The sequence below is a fragment of the Gekko japonicus genome, unplaced genomic scaffold, assembly GCF_001447785.1.
Source record: "Gekko japonicus isolate JY-2015 unplaced genomic scaffold, Gekko_japonicus_V1.1 scaffold1237, whole genome shotgun sequence".
Classification (NCBI taxonomy): domain Eukaryota; kingdom Metazoa; phylum Chordata; class Lepidosauria; order Squamata; family Gekkonidae; genus Gekko; species Gekko japonicus.
The window spans coordinates 305,788-318,851 of NW_015172593.1; the positions used below are offsets into that span (position 1 = coordinate 305,788).

General features: G+C 45.9%; 1 protein-coding gene across 1 annotated transcript; it reads right to left on the bottom strand.

The window, feature by feature from the left end:
* Nucleotides 1-6: 6 nt before the first annotated feature.
* ARPC4 (actin related protein 2/3 complex subunit 4) lies at nt 7-13,051 on the bottom strand. The gene is made up of 6 exons (XM_015421545.1): nt 12,982-13,051; nt 12,143-12,261; nt 3,647-3,758; nt 3,459-3,554; nt 1,744-1,914; nt 7-337 (listed from the first exon to the last, which is right to left on the bottom strand). The coding sequence occupies exons 1-6, from the start codon at nt 12,982-12,984 to the stop codon at nt 332-334; spliced, it is 507 nt and encodes a 168-aa protein (XP_015277031.1). The 5' UTR covers nt 12,985-13,051; the 3' UTR covers nt 7-331.
* Nucleotides 13,052-13,064: the final 13 nt, after the last annotated feature.

A 13,064-nucleotide genomic window follows, 5' to 3' on the forward strand; every position in this document is an offset into this window, starting at 1 on the left:
CCCCCCCTCTCCTGCTTTCCCTTACAAGAACTTGGCCACTTGGGAGACTCGAGTCAACAAATTACAGCAAGTGATTGTTTTTTTAAAAAAAAGATATCAAGTTAAACACAGGTTTGTTTAAACAAGCACAGTTTTTGTTCCAAAAAACATTAAAAAGCACCCTCCCTCCCCTGGGCACGCTGGCGAGTACGGTGGACATTTAGCTGGGACAGCCCCCGCAGGTCTGGCTGCTTCTCATCTCACTCCCGAGCTGCGGCCCTCTCTGTAGCCCCAGCAAGGTGGCTGTGCAGAGAGAATGAGAAAGCAAAGCTCTGGATTCCAGCCCCTCGGTCTAGAACTGGGGGAAAGAGAAAAAGAAGAAAACCCTGGTTAAGCCAAGAAGCGCATTCACGCAAAATGTATTTTCACCTGCCCAGAACCCCTTCCAGCACCCCCCCCCCACCCTCCAAGGGCAAAATAAGTACAAGTTATACGATCCTAATGCCATCTCTCCCTTAACATACACCACAGCTCTTGTGCTTTCATTGCTGGAGGCAGGACAATTGAGGCAGCAGCAATGCCTTCCTACGCAGAGTTCGACGCTTTTAAGCTGAATGAAGACTTGGAGTAACTCTGCTTAAGACGGCACCCTTAGATTATATTACACGGAACGCTTCAAGACTCCAACCAATGGCTCCCTCTAAGCTGTGGAGTCTTGTGAGCAAAAATTCTACTTGGTGAGCTACTGGCATCACAGTTGTCAGCAAGCGATTTGGCTGCTGCATAAATTAGTTTGCTCTGAAGCCATCCTTCCCGAGCTAAGACAAAAATGTGTGAGACAGAGGCTAAAAAACTGTGAGCTAGCTCACACTAACTCAGCTTAGAGGGAACACTGATTATATTTGATTCCCACCACAAGCTTTGTTAGAACGAGTCCAAATGCATTCATTCAGAAAAGTCTATAGCTTGTTACTACAACTCCTTTCCCTCAATTCTTTTTATCATTGCAAGTCCTTCTCTTAGTGCCGTCACCCATAGAAGTAAGGTGAATAGTAATCACGGACAGAGCTTTCTAAGTAGCAGTTGCCCCAGTTGTTGGAACATCTTTCCCAATGCAGGCTGACTGGTAACTATTTTACTGGCTTTTAATTTAAACACAAAGGGAAACATTCCTCTTCACCCATCCTTTCAGCTAGCTGACATCTTTCTGGGATTTTCATACCACTCTCTATGGCTAGCCTTCTGTTTACAAACAACTTTTATATTGCTGGTTTTACTGACTGTTTTCACTGCTGCGAGTTTTAGTGTCTGGATCTTAAAAAATTATTTGAAATTAACCATATTATTGTTTTATCATCGCTGTTAGCCACTTCCAGCAAGATTTTTAGAAATGCAGGATAGAAATATTCTAAGTAAAATAATACTGACCCTAAAGGATAAGATGTGCAATACTGACTTCTGGCTATACCCAATATATTTCACCATTAAGCCAGAGTTCAGAGATATAGATAATATTGCAGCACAAAGGCCCTTAATGGCTCCAAAATACTTAGATAGCTAGCTGAGTCACCTAATTTCAATGGGAAAAGGTCTCCTTTTTTATTTACAAATAATTCTGGCCACACCAGCCCCTGGTACTAAATAGTCTTCCTTCTACATAAGATGCTGGCAGTCTGATGACCTGTCTACTCATTTCCTGCAAGCCACCAGTGAATTCCAGCACATCATTTGGGCATCACTTCTGTAATACTTCGATTGGCTTACATTCTTGAGGAACTCCTCAGCCACAATGCGAGCCCTGGCATTGACAGACAACTTCATCTCGCTGATTTCCTTGTCGATTTCCTCCATGAAGTGAATGACAAAGTCCACCAGCTTGTGCTTGTACATCTGTTCTGTATGGAAGTTTGTGATCAGGAAGCTGATGTCATAGCCCTGAAACATAAGAAGAGCAGTGAGAGATTAGCATACGGTCAGCTGAGACAGACCCATCATTCCTTCTGTTGGCTCTTATAATCTACTCACCACTGGCAGAAAAAAATCAGAAGCCCTAAAATTGTTTATTAATAATCTAGAATAATGGTTCTCTATCTCCAGAAGTAGTAATACCTCAAGATAACTGCAGCTATGTTTGGGGTTTCTGGAACAGCGACATCTGGAAGCCAGACTGTACTAACCACAGCATCAATACACCCAAGTATTCATTTACTAAATGGTGTATTGCCTACATGGAGAGACACTGAAAAGAATCAGGAAATAGACATGGCACATTGGGTTTGATCCCAAGCCCTTCCGGTTGTGTGACTCCCACATCACCAATCTGACGGTGGCTACCTTCCATTATTCTGAGAGTATGTGAGCTTCCCTGTAAACAAACTCAGAACCCAAGGGGAGGGTGTTTAGACTGGAATTCAGTCACCAAGCCCCACCTGGGACCCGAGTATTCCAAGGGGGTTGCAATGCTACAATCTGAGACATGGTGAAGGGTCAAGCTAATTCCTAGCTATTGTCATGGCTGGAAATAGAATATAAGAGGAGCCCCGCTGGCCCACACCAAGGGTCCATCCAAGCTCTGATCCAACAGAGCCCAATAACAGGAGACTGGATTTATACCCCGCCCTTCAGTCGGAGCACCTTACAATCTCCTTCCCTTCCTCTCCCCACAACAAACACCCTGGGAGGTAGGTGGGGCTGAGAGAGGTCTCAGAGAACTGCTGTTGAGAGAACAGCTCTGAGAGAACTGTGACTGACCCAAGGTCACCCAGCACCTGCAATATAGAAGAGTGGGGAATCAAACCCAGTTCTCCAGATTAGAGTCTGCTGCTCTTAACTACTACACCAAACTGGTGTAAGACGCTTGCAGGAAGCCCATGAGCAGGACATGGGAAGCAGACCTCCCCTGCTGCTGCTCCCTATGACTGGTATCCAGTTGCATATTTCCTTTGAATGTGGAGATTCCACAAAGCCATTATGGGTTAAAAGCTGTTTGTAGACCTAGACCATGGCTTTCTCAACCCCCTTTGAAAACCATCTAAACTAGGGTACATTACCCTATCCTGTGGAAGAAAGTAAATATTGCTAAACAAACATTATATGAGGAAGTATTCTGTATGTTTAGCATTAGTATTCCTCAAATCAGCCAGTGCAAAGATAAAAAGTACATACAAACATTCTTTAGCCAGTCAGCAATAAATGTCACTTGTGACCTTAAGCAAATCAGCACCTCGCACAGAGCCAAGACCCTGGTCAGCAATGTTCCCTCTAAGCTGTGGAATCTTGTGAGCAAGAATTCTACTTTGTGAGCTCCTGGCATTAAAGTTGTGAGCAAGCTATTTGGCTACTGCATAAATCAGTTTGCTCTGGAGCCATCCTTCCTGAGCTAAGACAAAAACGTGTGAGCTGGAGGCTAAAAAACTGTGAGCTAGCTCACACTAACTCAGCTTAGAGGGAACACCGCTGGTCAGGTCACCTCAACTCACCTCAACAGGTTTCCGACGTAAAATGAAGAAGTTCTCCGCTCTCATCATCATGAAGCGCATGAACTTGTGACACAGGATCTTCTCAATCTCATCTGCCTGCAGAACCAGAAAAGGAAGCCCTTCAGCATTTCCACCAAGGTAAGCTGGAGTGACTATCCCAACCCCTTTTTCTCTTGGGCTCTGCTTACCTGCTTCACTGCAATGCTGACTCGCACAGAGTTGATAGACCCTTCAATCAGGACTTTCTCTTTCTCATTTCGGCTGATGATCACAGGCTGCAACAACAGCTCCTTGCTGCTTCTGCAAAGCCACAAAGAGACATACATTTGTATCAAAGAGGCACAGTGCACACTCCGGTACAAAATCATCCAGATTTCTCCCCATATGCATGCATCTGACATACACACAGTATAAGCCTATATTCAGCTTTCAGGAGGCCCCCCCCCATTCAGAAGCATTTTTACAAGTCTTGGAGTAAGGGGAACAATTGTGTAATTTCCTCAGCCCTTAGATTTTGTAGAACACATAAGACCTGCAGATTACATGAGGGGTATCTCCTCACCCGCACCAGTTGCTGTATGGCAACTTATTTATGAGTGGTTTGTTGTGAGGGAAGTGGGGAGAGAAGACAAGAGGATCTGATGTGCAGGAGGCAGCCCAGAAGCCATATGTCATCTATCCCTGCCCCAAAGACAAAGTATAGGAGCGATTAATTCAGTTACTTGATCAAGAACATTCCAGTAACATGACTAAATGGGCACAGCCTGAATAAATTCTTAAGATTTTGCATAAAGCCAGAAAATAGCACATTAAAAATGCCATTCAGTTCTATGGGTTGGATTCTGATCTCCTAATGTTAAAGGAGCCTCAATCATAATTTGGAATCCAATAGGTTTAGCATGATTACATTATACTGCAAGCTGTGAAATCTGGCAAGGACTACTTAAAGGAGTCGCATGCATCATCTGGAACCCAACACACACGTATTGTTTACAGCAGCTCTAGAGACTATAGTCTGGGGATTGTGTTTCTCCTAAAATAAGATTAATTTGGCAAGAACTTCCTATATGATTTAGACACTTTGTATGGGATATTTAGGCACTGCGGTGGCTCAAGTGGTTAAGACGCTGAACTGCAGGCTGTGGAAGGTCAGTAGTTCAGCAGTTCGAGACCCGAGTGGCCGCACAATGGGGTGAGCTCCCGTCTCTAGTTCCAGCTCCTGCCAACCTAGCAGTTCGAAAGCAAGAAATTGCAAGTAGATAAATAGGTACCACTTTGGTGGGAAGGTAACAGCGTTTGGTGCGCCTTGGTGTTTAGTCATGCCGGCCACATGACCACGGAAACGTCTTCGGACAGCGCTGGCTCTTCGGCTTTGAAACGGAGATAAACACCACAACCCTAGAGTCAGACTCGACTGGCTTTCGAGCAAGGGAACCTTTACCTTTATGGGATATTTATTATGCTGAATATATGGAACATTCATTTATGCACCATGTTGTATTTATAGGTTATTTATATATTATTATAATATTTATATTTTTATATTATTTAATTTAGTAATGTATGGATTATTAGTTATTCACATGGACTCTTTTATATCTTGGAAAATATTTAACAAATACTCCCTTCTGGATGCCACACAGCTTCACGTCTTCCTTGAACAACCCAACCTGGATATTTTAAAAACCACATTTGCCCAGAGAAACCTACCTACACACTTTGGGGAGTCCTTTCTGTGTCCGCATCACCCTCTGAGGTGTGGAAACATGAGAAAGAGTTTTTGTTTTGCTTTTAAATAGAGGCACATAACCGTTGGAGCTCTTTCCTCAAGAAGACCAGGCTTTCTCGGGAGGTAGTGGGCTCTTCTTCTTTGGAGGTTTTTAAACAGAGGCTAGAATGGATGTTAATGGATGGCCATCCGTCCTCTGCCCCTGACATTCTGGCTGAGGCTCCGGCGGCTGTGGTTGGACGGGTGCGGCAGAGCTGGTTGAAGCTTAATCCATCGAAGACGGAGGTCCTGTACCTGGGTCAGGGGGGAGTGGATGTGGGTATCAGACTCCCCATGCTGGAAAGGGCACCTTTGGTGCCGGCCCAGAAAGTGAGGAGCCTAGGAGTAACACTGGATGCCTCCCTGTCCATGGAGGCCCAGGTTACTGCAGTCGCCAGATCTGCATTTTTCCATCTTAGGCAGATTAGGTTCCTGAAAAAAAAGGGGGGACGCGGGGGGGGGGGGATTTGTGAATTTCCTGCATTATGCAGGGGGATGGACTTTATGACCCTGGAGGTCCCTTCCAGCTCTATGATTCTAAAACGTACCTTAGCCTTCTTATAACAGGTCAAGGTGGTATTACTTAACACACCTTTAACCAGGGTAACACTTAATGATTATAGGCTTCTGGTCTGACTTGTTAGTGCAGTGGTTGAACTAGGATTTGGGAGATCCAGGTTCAAAACCCCACTCTGACATGCAAGCTGGCTGTGTGACCGCGGACCACCCACACTCTTGTAGCCTATAGCCTACCTAACAGGGCTGTTGGGAGGATAAAATGAAGGTGGGGAGAATGAGCTGCTTTGGGTCCCCACTGGGAAGAAAGGGGGCTATAAACATCTGAATACTGATATGTGGGTTCTGCTGCTGTTTTTGATCTGATTGGTTACCATGTTCCCTCTTAATGTTTGTTTTTCCCCTACTGAGTGGAGCAGTTCACATCCTGAGCAGAATATAACTGCTGTAATCTTAAAATGTAAAGTACATTATAAATCTACTAACAGAAAAGTCCACAGAGACCTATTCCAATGCTGTAGACTGATAAGAGACTGATGGAGGTTGCAGCAGTCATAAATGATAAGAGATGCAGCCGGCTGTTACATTCGCCACAAAAAGTGATTCAGCAAGCATCAAAGGAAGCATGAGAGATGCAGCAGGCAGTTATATTTTCCACACAAAGTGATACAGCAAACATCAGAGCAAGCAACACGCCTCCTAGGCAAAAACTGTGTGTTTTGACAGATTCTTCTTCAGGCAGATATATTTTTCCTGGAACCAAAGCTCACAATCTTACAGTGCATAAGTCAACAATTCTATAGAAGGCTTCTCCAGTTCAATTTTTGCCTAGGAGGTATGTTGCTTGCTTTGATAAGAATAAGCTGCTTTGGTTTCCCACCGGGTGAAAAGGCACAGTATAACTGAAGTATATAAAATAAAATAGGGGCCCACGTTCTTTGCTCTTGGGCGGGAGGTACAGAGCAGGGCCTCCAAGTTATTTAATTGGCAAATAGGTTCAAACAGGAACATTCAGCCTTTCAGCTGTTATGGATCCTTAGCTGCAATGAATGTCCTGCTAGGATTGTGCTGCAAACTAGAGAGGAGGTTCCTCAGCCTGGCAACAGAAGCCATGTTCTTTCAGCAGCAGGCTAATCAGCCTGTGCTTCCTTTGTACACATACAGCTGCACCCTTAGCTCACACAAGATTGTGTAGGCAGTAGAAAAAGGGAATGATCATACAGCTGATCTCAGTCCCTGTGTTTGCAAATAGGAGGGGCAACCCACTCTACAACTCCCTGCATACCTATGCGACCCAACAGATAATTTTTTTTTGCAATCAAATCATAGATGACTTATGGCAACCCCATAGGATTTTCAAGAAAAGAGACATTCAAAGGTGGTGTGCCATTGCTTGTCTCTGCATAGCAACCCTGACTTCCTTGGCGGTCTCTTATCCAAATACTAACTAGGGCCAACCCTGCTTAACTTTTGAGATCTGATGAGATTGGGCTATCCCGGGCTATCCAGGTCAGCGTGCAATAATATATATTTTTAAAGTAGCACAGCAAAATCCCAGTTCTCACCCTTGCCCATTTGAGGTGACCTAAAACACATTTGTGGATCACAGTATATTAGTCATGATTAAATGTTGAGATTACTAATTTGGTTCACAGTACAGACCCTCTTTATAACTCTGTGCTTGCTATGCCCAGGGTGCAACAATACTTACACTAGGGCAGGCATGGCCAAACTGAAGCTCAAATGGCCACCAAATGAGAAGGGACCACTCACTGGAGAAGTCCCTCATGCTGGGAAAGACTGATGGCAACAGAAGAAGGGGATGGCAAAGGATGAGATGGTTACACAGTGTTATCAATGCAACGAACTTGAAATTAAGCAAACTCCGGAGGACAGTGGAGGACAGGAGGGCCTGGCGTGATGTTGTCCATGGGGTCGTGAAGACTTGGACTCAACTGTGCGACTGAACAACAACAACAACAAAAGAAATGCCTGGAAGCAGAAAATTAGCGTTTGTAGTTAGATAAGAATCCTACGTCCCTATTCAGCCCTAGGGGATCCATTGTTCTGAACTTGTGAATTAACTCAAATTCAGCAATTTCACCATTGTAATTTCTCCTTGATTTTTGTTTGTTTGTTTGATGACTGTCAGTTTTAGGTCAGCAATGGGCCTCGAAGACTAAAATGTTCTCCCACTGCTTTTTGAGTGTTGTGGTTTTTAATGTCAGATTTATGTCTGCTTATTTTTTTGCGTGGGGACTGTCCTTTTTGTCTGATGTAGAGAGTGGAAATCCATTGCTGGCATTGGATGGCATATATAACATTGCAAAAGGAACAAGTGAATGAACCTGAGATGGCCTGGCTGGTGTTGTTAGGTCCGGTGAGTGTGTTGTCAGAGTGGCTATGGGGACAGAGCTGGCATCTTGTTTGATGCAGGTACCAAAGCCCGTGTCCCAGGACATTTGGCATGCCAAGCAGACACCACACCACTATGCCACAGCCCTTCCACTGAAGTGAAGAGTGTGTTTGCTGAAGCCAGCATTTTGGGGAGGGATGTGCTTGGCTACTCCCGTCTGAGCAACTCTGGTTTAGAGCACCCTTTTGGCACCTGAGGCCCAGCCCTCACCGATCTCTCGGTGCACACGCTCCGTCACACTGCGGGCCCCCATGCCCAGCTCTTGGCCGTAGTATCGCTTGGCAACCTGCCAGATGTGGGTGTCCACGGGGACCGCCTCCGCCTTGTCCAGTGCCATCAGACAGACACAGTCAGCCACCTGCAAAGGAGGCAAAGAATGTCAGAACAGAATAGCCCTTTGCCACGGTCTATGCTTTTAGGGTCTACATTTTGATGCTGTGGCTGGTTTTGGGGGTTTTTTTACTGGCTTTTAATTAACAGCTTTTAATGTTTTCTTTTTATGATGTTCTAAGATGCCTCGGGCAGGTTCCCCAAAGAGGCGGCATAACATTTTCCTAAACAAATAAATACATTCCCCATGGGCACACGGCTCCAATCAGGCCACTGTCTACAACCCCTGCTCTCAACTCACCACCACTGTTGTTATTCTTGCCCCACTGCTACAAATATCAACCACCATCTCTGACCTCCCTCCTTAGCCCTTGTATGAAGTGGTCTGGAAGGGAGGCAAACCACTGGCTAGGCTAGCCTTGCCCCGCCCTTTTTACGCTGGCCGGAAATAGTTCTCCAAGGTCTCGAGCTGGGAAGCCTCCCCTGACAACTGTTACACAAGATCCTTCATATTTACGCATTTATCTACATTATTTGGAGTCCGACTTTCTCACAGGGACTCCAGGCAGGTACCTCATTGTGAGTTAGTGCAATCAACAAAATGGGACCAATGCATTTCGATATATGGAGTCCGGAGCCACCAGGAAGAAGAAGAAGAAGAAGAGATTGGATTTATACCCCGCCCTTCGCTACCCACAGGAGTCTCAGAGTGGCTTATGAACTCCTTTCCCTTCCCCTCCCCACAACAGACACCCTGTGAGGTAGGCGGGGCTGAGAGAGCTCTTGACAGAAACTGCTCTTTTTCAAGAACAGCTGTCCCAGAACTATGGCTTGCTCAAGGTCATCCAGCAGGTGCAAGTGGAGGAGTGGGGAATTGAACCTGGTTCTCCCAGATTAGAGTCCGCACACTTAACCACTACACCAAACTGAAGCATAGCATAAGCAATGCTCCCTCTAAGCTGTGGAGTGCTACTGCATAAATTAGTTTGCTCTGGAGCCATCCCTTCCTGAGCTAAGGCAAAAAATGTGTGAGCTGGAAGCTAAAAAACTGTGAGCTAGCTCACACTAAACTCAGCTTAGAGGGAACACTGAGCACAAGTATTACCTGCACAGAAAAGCCCTCCTGGATAGTTCAGTTTTGCATCATTTGCCGAAGGCCAGTGGAGAGCAGGGGGGTTTCCTGACCTCTTTAGACAGGCCTTTCCACAAGGTGGGAGCCACAACAGAGAACGCGCGGGTACAGGCAGTTGCTGGTTTTGCCCACTTGCAGGTTGCCCCTGCTGGCTCAAGCAAAGTTGTTGCGGCGGAGCATTGGGAAAGAGACAGTCCCACACATAAGAGGGGCCAAGGCCATGAAGGGCTTTGTATGTGACAGCCGATACATTAAGCTGAGCCTGGTGACAGACGGGCAGCCAATGGAGCGTCTGCAGAATGGGAGTAATGGGCATGCTTTGTCTAGCTCCGGTTAATAGCCGAGCTGTGGCGTTCTAGACCAGCTGGAGTTTCTGAGTCAATTTTGAGGGGAGACCAATGTACAGTGCATTGTAGTACTCTGGCCTTGATGTCCCCATGGCATGGATCCGGGTGGCCAGATCAGCTGTATCAAGGTAAGGGGCCATCTTGTGGGCTAGGCTGAGTTAGTACAAAGCCTTTTTTGCAGCTGCATTAACCTGTTTCTCCCGTAATAAGGCTGGATCCAGTATGACCCCAAGGCTTTTAACAGAGTCAGCAAGGGTCAGTTGAACTCCATCAAACGTGGGGAGAATACTGTCCTTCAAGACCTCCTCTTTTCCAACCTGCAGTACCTCTGTCTTTTCAGGGTTTAGTTCCAATCTGTTCACTTTTAGCCAGTTAACCACTGTGGCCAAGCAGCTATTTAGGACCTCTACCCCATCACCAGGAGATTTGGACAAGAATAAGGCTATATACAGCTGAGTGTCATCTACACAGTTGTAACTGGAATTACCAGCAATTGAATTTCAGACGTTCTGAAACGTAGGTTGCCAGAGGTTACGTTTATCTCCCCCTGGCGTGTTTCCCATTTCAATTCCCACTGAGCTGCACAGAACGTCTTGTTACAAGCCCTCCCCGCTTTAGTTATTGTGGCAGCGGGAACACTCACCTAGGCAGAGAGTTCCACCAGGTTGGAGCCAAAGACACAATGCTCCAGACCCAAGTAACAGCCACCAAGGGTCAGTTTCTTTTCAGTCACTCCAGTTGGGTATCAATGCAAGAATCAAGGGGCCAGCAGCTGGCCTGCACACATGACAATCATTTGGTTTTTTAATCGTTTGCTTGTGCGGAGGCAATAAGCACAATTCCATCATGTCACCTTTTGAAATAAGTCAGACTGCAGGGGTAGAGATAATGCTACCACAGTTCAGTGTATCAAAATCAACAGTGAAAGAGAATCATATAAAATCATAAAGTTGGAAGGGACCTCCAGGGTCATCTAGTCCACCCCCTGTACAATGCAGAAAATTCACAACTATTTCCCCCCCACACACTCCCAGTGACCCCTGCTCCATGCCCAAAAGGTGGCAAAAAAAAGGTACTCCCCCAAAACACCCAAAAAAACCCCCTCCATCATCCCTGGTTAAACTGACCTGGAGAAAACTGTTTCCTGACCCCGAAGTGGAGTCACAGAAAGTGGAGACACAGAAAGATATACAGGAACGGTACAGGGGGAGCAATTTTGATAACATGAATATTATCATGGAGATCAGGAGAGTCAGGCTGGTTACATGCCAGGATGTAGAGTTTCATGTCTACCACACACCAAGACAAAGTGATGGAAGGAGGAAGAGACCAGGTAAAGAACCAAGAAGAGATAAGAGAACAGAACTACAAGGTGAGCTGCAGCAGGAGCATGAAGAGCTGCAGATGAAAAGGAGGCATTCAGTGTACATGTGACATTCTGTGTACTCCTCTTTGAATCATGCTCTATATAAAGTGCTATGAGCTGGAGAAATAAGCAGAAACAGAAGCTATCAAAGGATATTTGTGATGGGGCAACTGGGAATGAACAGAGCAAAAAGAGGGAACACAAAGTGAAAAAAGCTATGGAAGGCCTGAAGAGATGCCATGGTCACATGGGAATCCAAAGGGAAACCTTATTTTGCTAACAGTTTATAATATTTTCAGAATGAGATCTCAAAGCAGGGAACAATACTAAACACGAATATACAGATTAAAATCCAGAAGATGAAACCTAAATCCAAGACAGTGTGAAATGATGACCACAATCAGAATACCACCACCATCTCTCCACCGCCAGACGTCATTTCATTCTGGAACCAGCTATAGTTAGGAGATCTGGCACATTTGGCTCCCATAGCAACAACCATGCCTTTTCATTCATTCTCCCATGACTTCCCTTTTCTATTCTGCTACTTCCTTGTGCTTTTCTACTTCCCACTGTGCTGCTTCAGCTCGCTTCAGAAATGAAACACAAGTACATTTTTATAAGAGCCAGTTGCATCTATCAACCATTAGTTATAAGCTCAGTATGTTAATCCTCTGTGTGCACCAAACATTATTTCCAAAGACAGTTCATCTACTTGAGAAGGAGCTAAAAGCTGCCAGCGAGACATGCCCTTCTCCCCATAAAACTCATACAGTCTTATACTCCTCCAACCCTTCACCTCTTTGTACCTGACTTCCACCTCGGGCTTGTTGTGCCGCTCCACCACCTGGGATGAGAAGTTCTCCAGGCACAGGGCAGCCTGCAAGGTAGCACGAACTGCATTGAGATAGGGGCGCAAGGTGGCAGTCTGTAAGGAAGGAGGCAAAACCATGAGGCACCAAAGAAACTAGAGAGTCCTAAAAGAGGCCTTTTCCCACTTGAGACAACACATCAATAACGACACCTTTTGCACAGTATGAATCTGTCAGGCCAATGGCTCAATTCTCCCCAAACTACGCACACTCTGTATTCCCAGCAAGCCTTAAGATCATGGCCTGAGCTGTCTTCTCTGCTATTGCTTTCAAACATCCAGCAAGATAAATGAGCTGCTAAGAAGGCTAGCACACTGCTTTGCGTCACTGAGGTTGAGCCTAACAAACTCTACAACACAGCTTTTGTTTCTGAATTTTGCTTCGGACCAACGCAGTTACCAGAAACCACCACCCTTTAGGAAGTTCAATGCAATAACTAGAGGGTCAGATTAGGCGTTCAAAACCCCACTCAGTCACAAAGCTCGCTGGGTAGCCTTCGACTAGTCACGCTACAGCATCCAGGCCTTCCCGGCAAGACTATTGCAAGGAAAGCTATTAACAGAGAAAACAATGTATGCACCCTGAGCTGCCTGGAGGAAAGACAAGATGAGCGTGGGAGAGACCAGCGAACAAGTCATCCCACCACCCACTGGACAAACCACCCATTACCTCGACACATCTCTCTCTCCGTCCCCATCACTTTCCCTCCCGCTAATGGCAGCTCTGACATATCCCCACCCTTCCTCCTGTCCAGCCGCCCACCCCCTCAGACTCACCATCGTAGCAAGGGAGGCGGCGGCACCTTTGGTCCAAGTCCCGGGAACGGAAGCGGAAATAACCCCTCCACCCAAAACTGCCC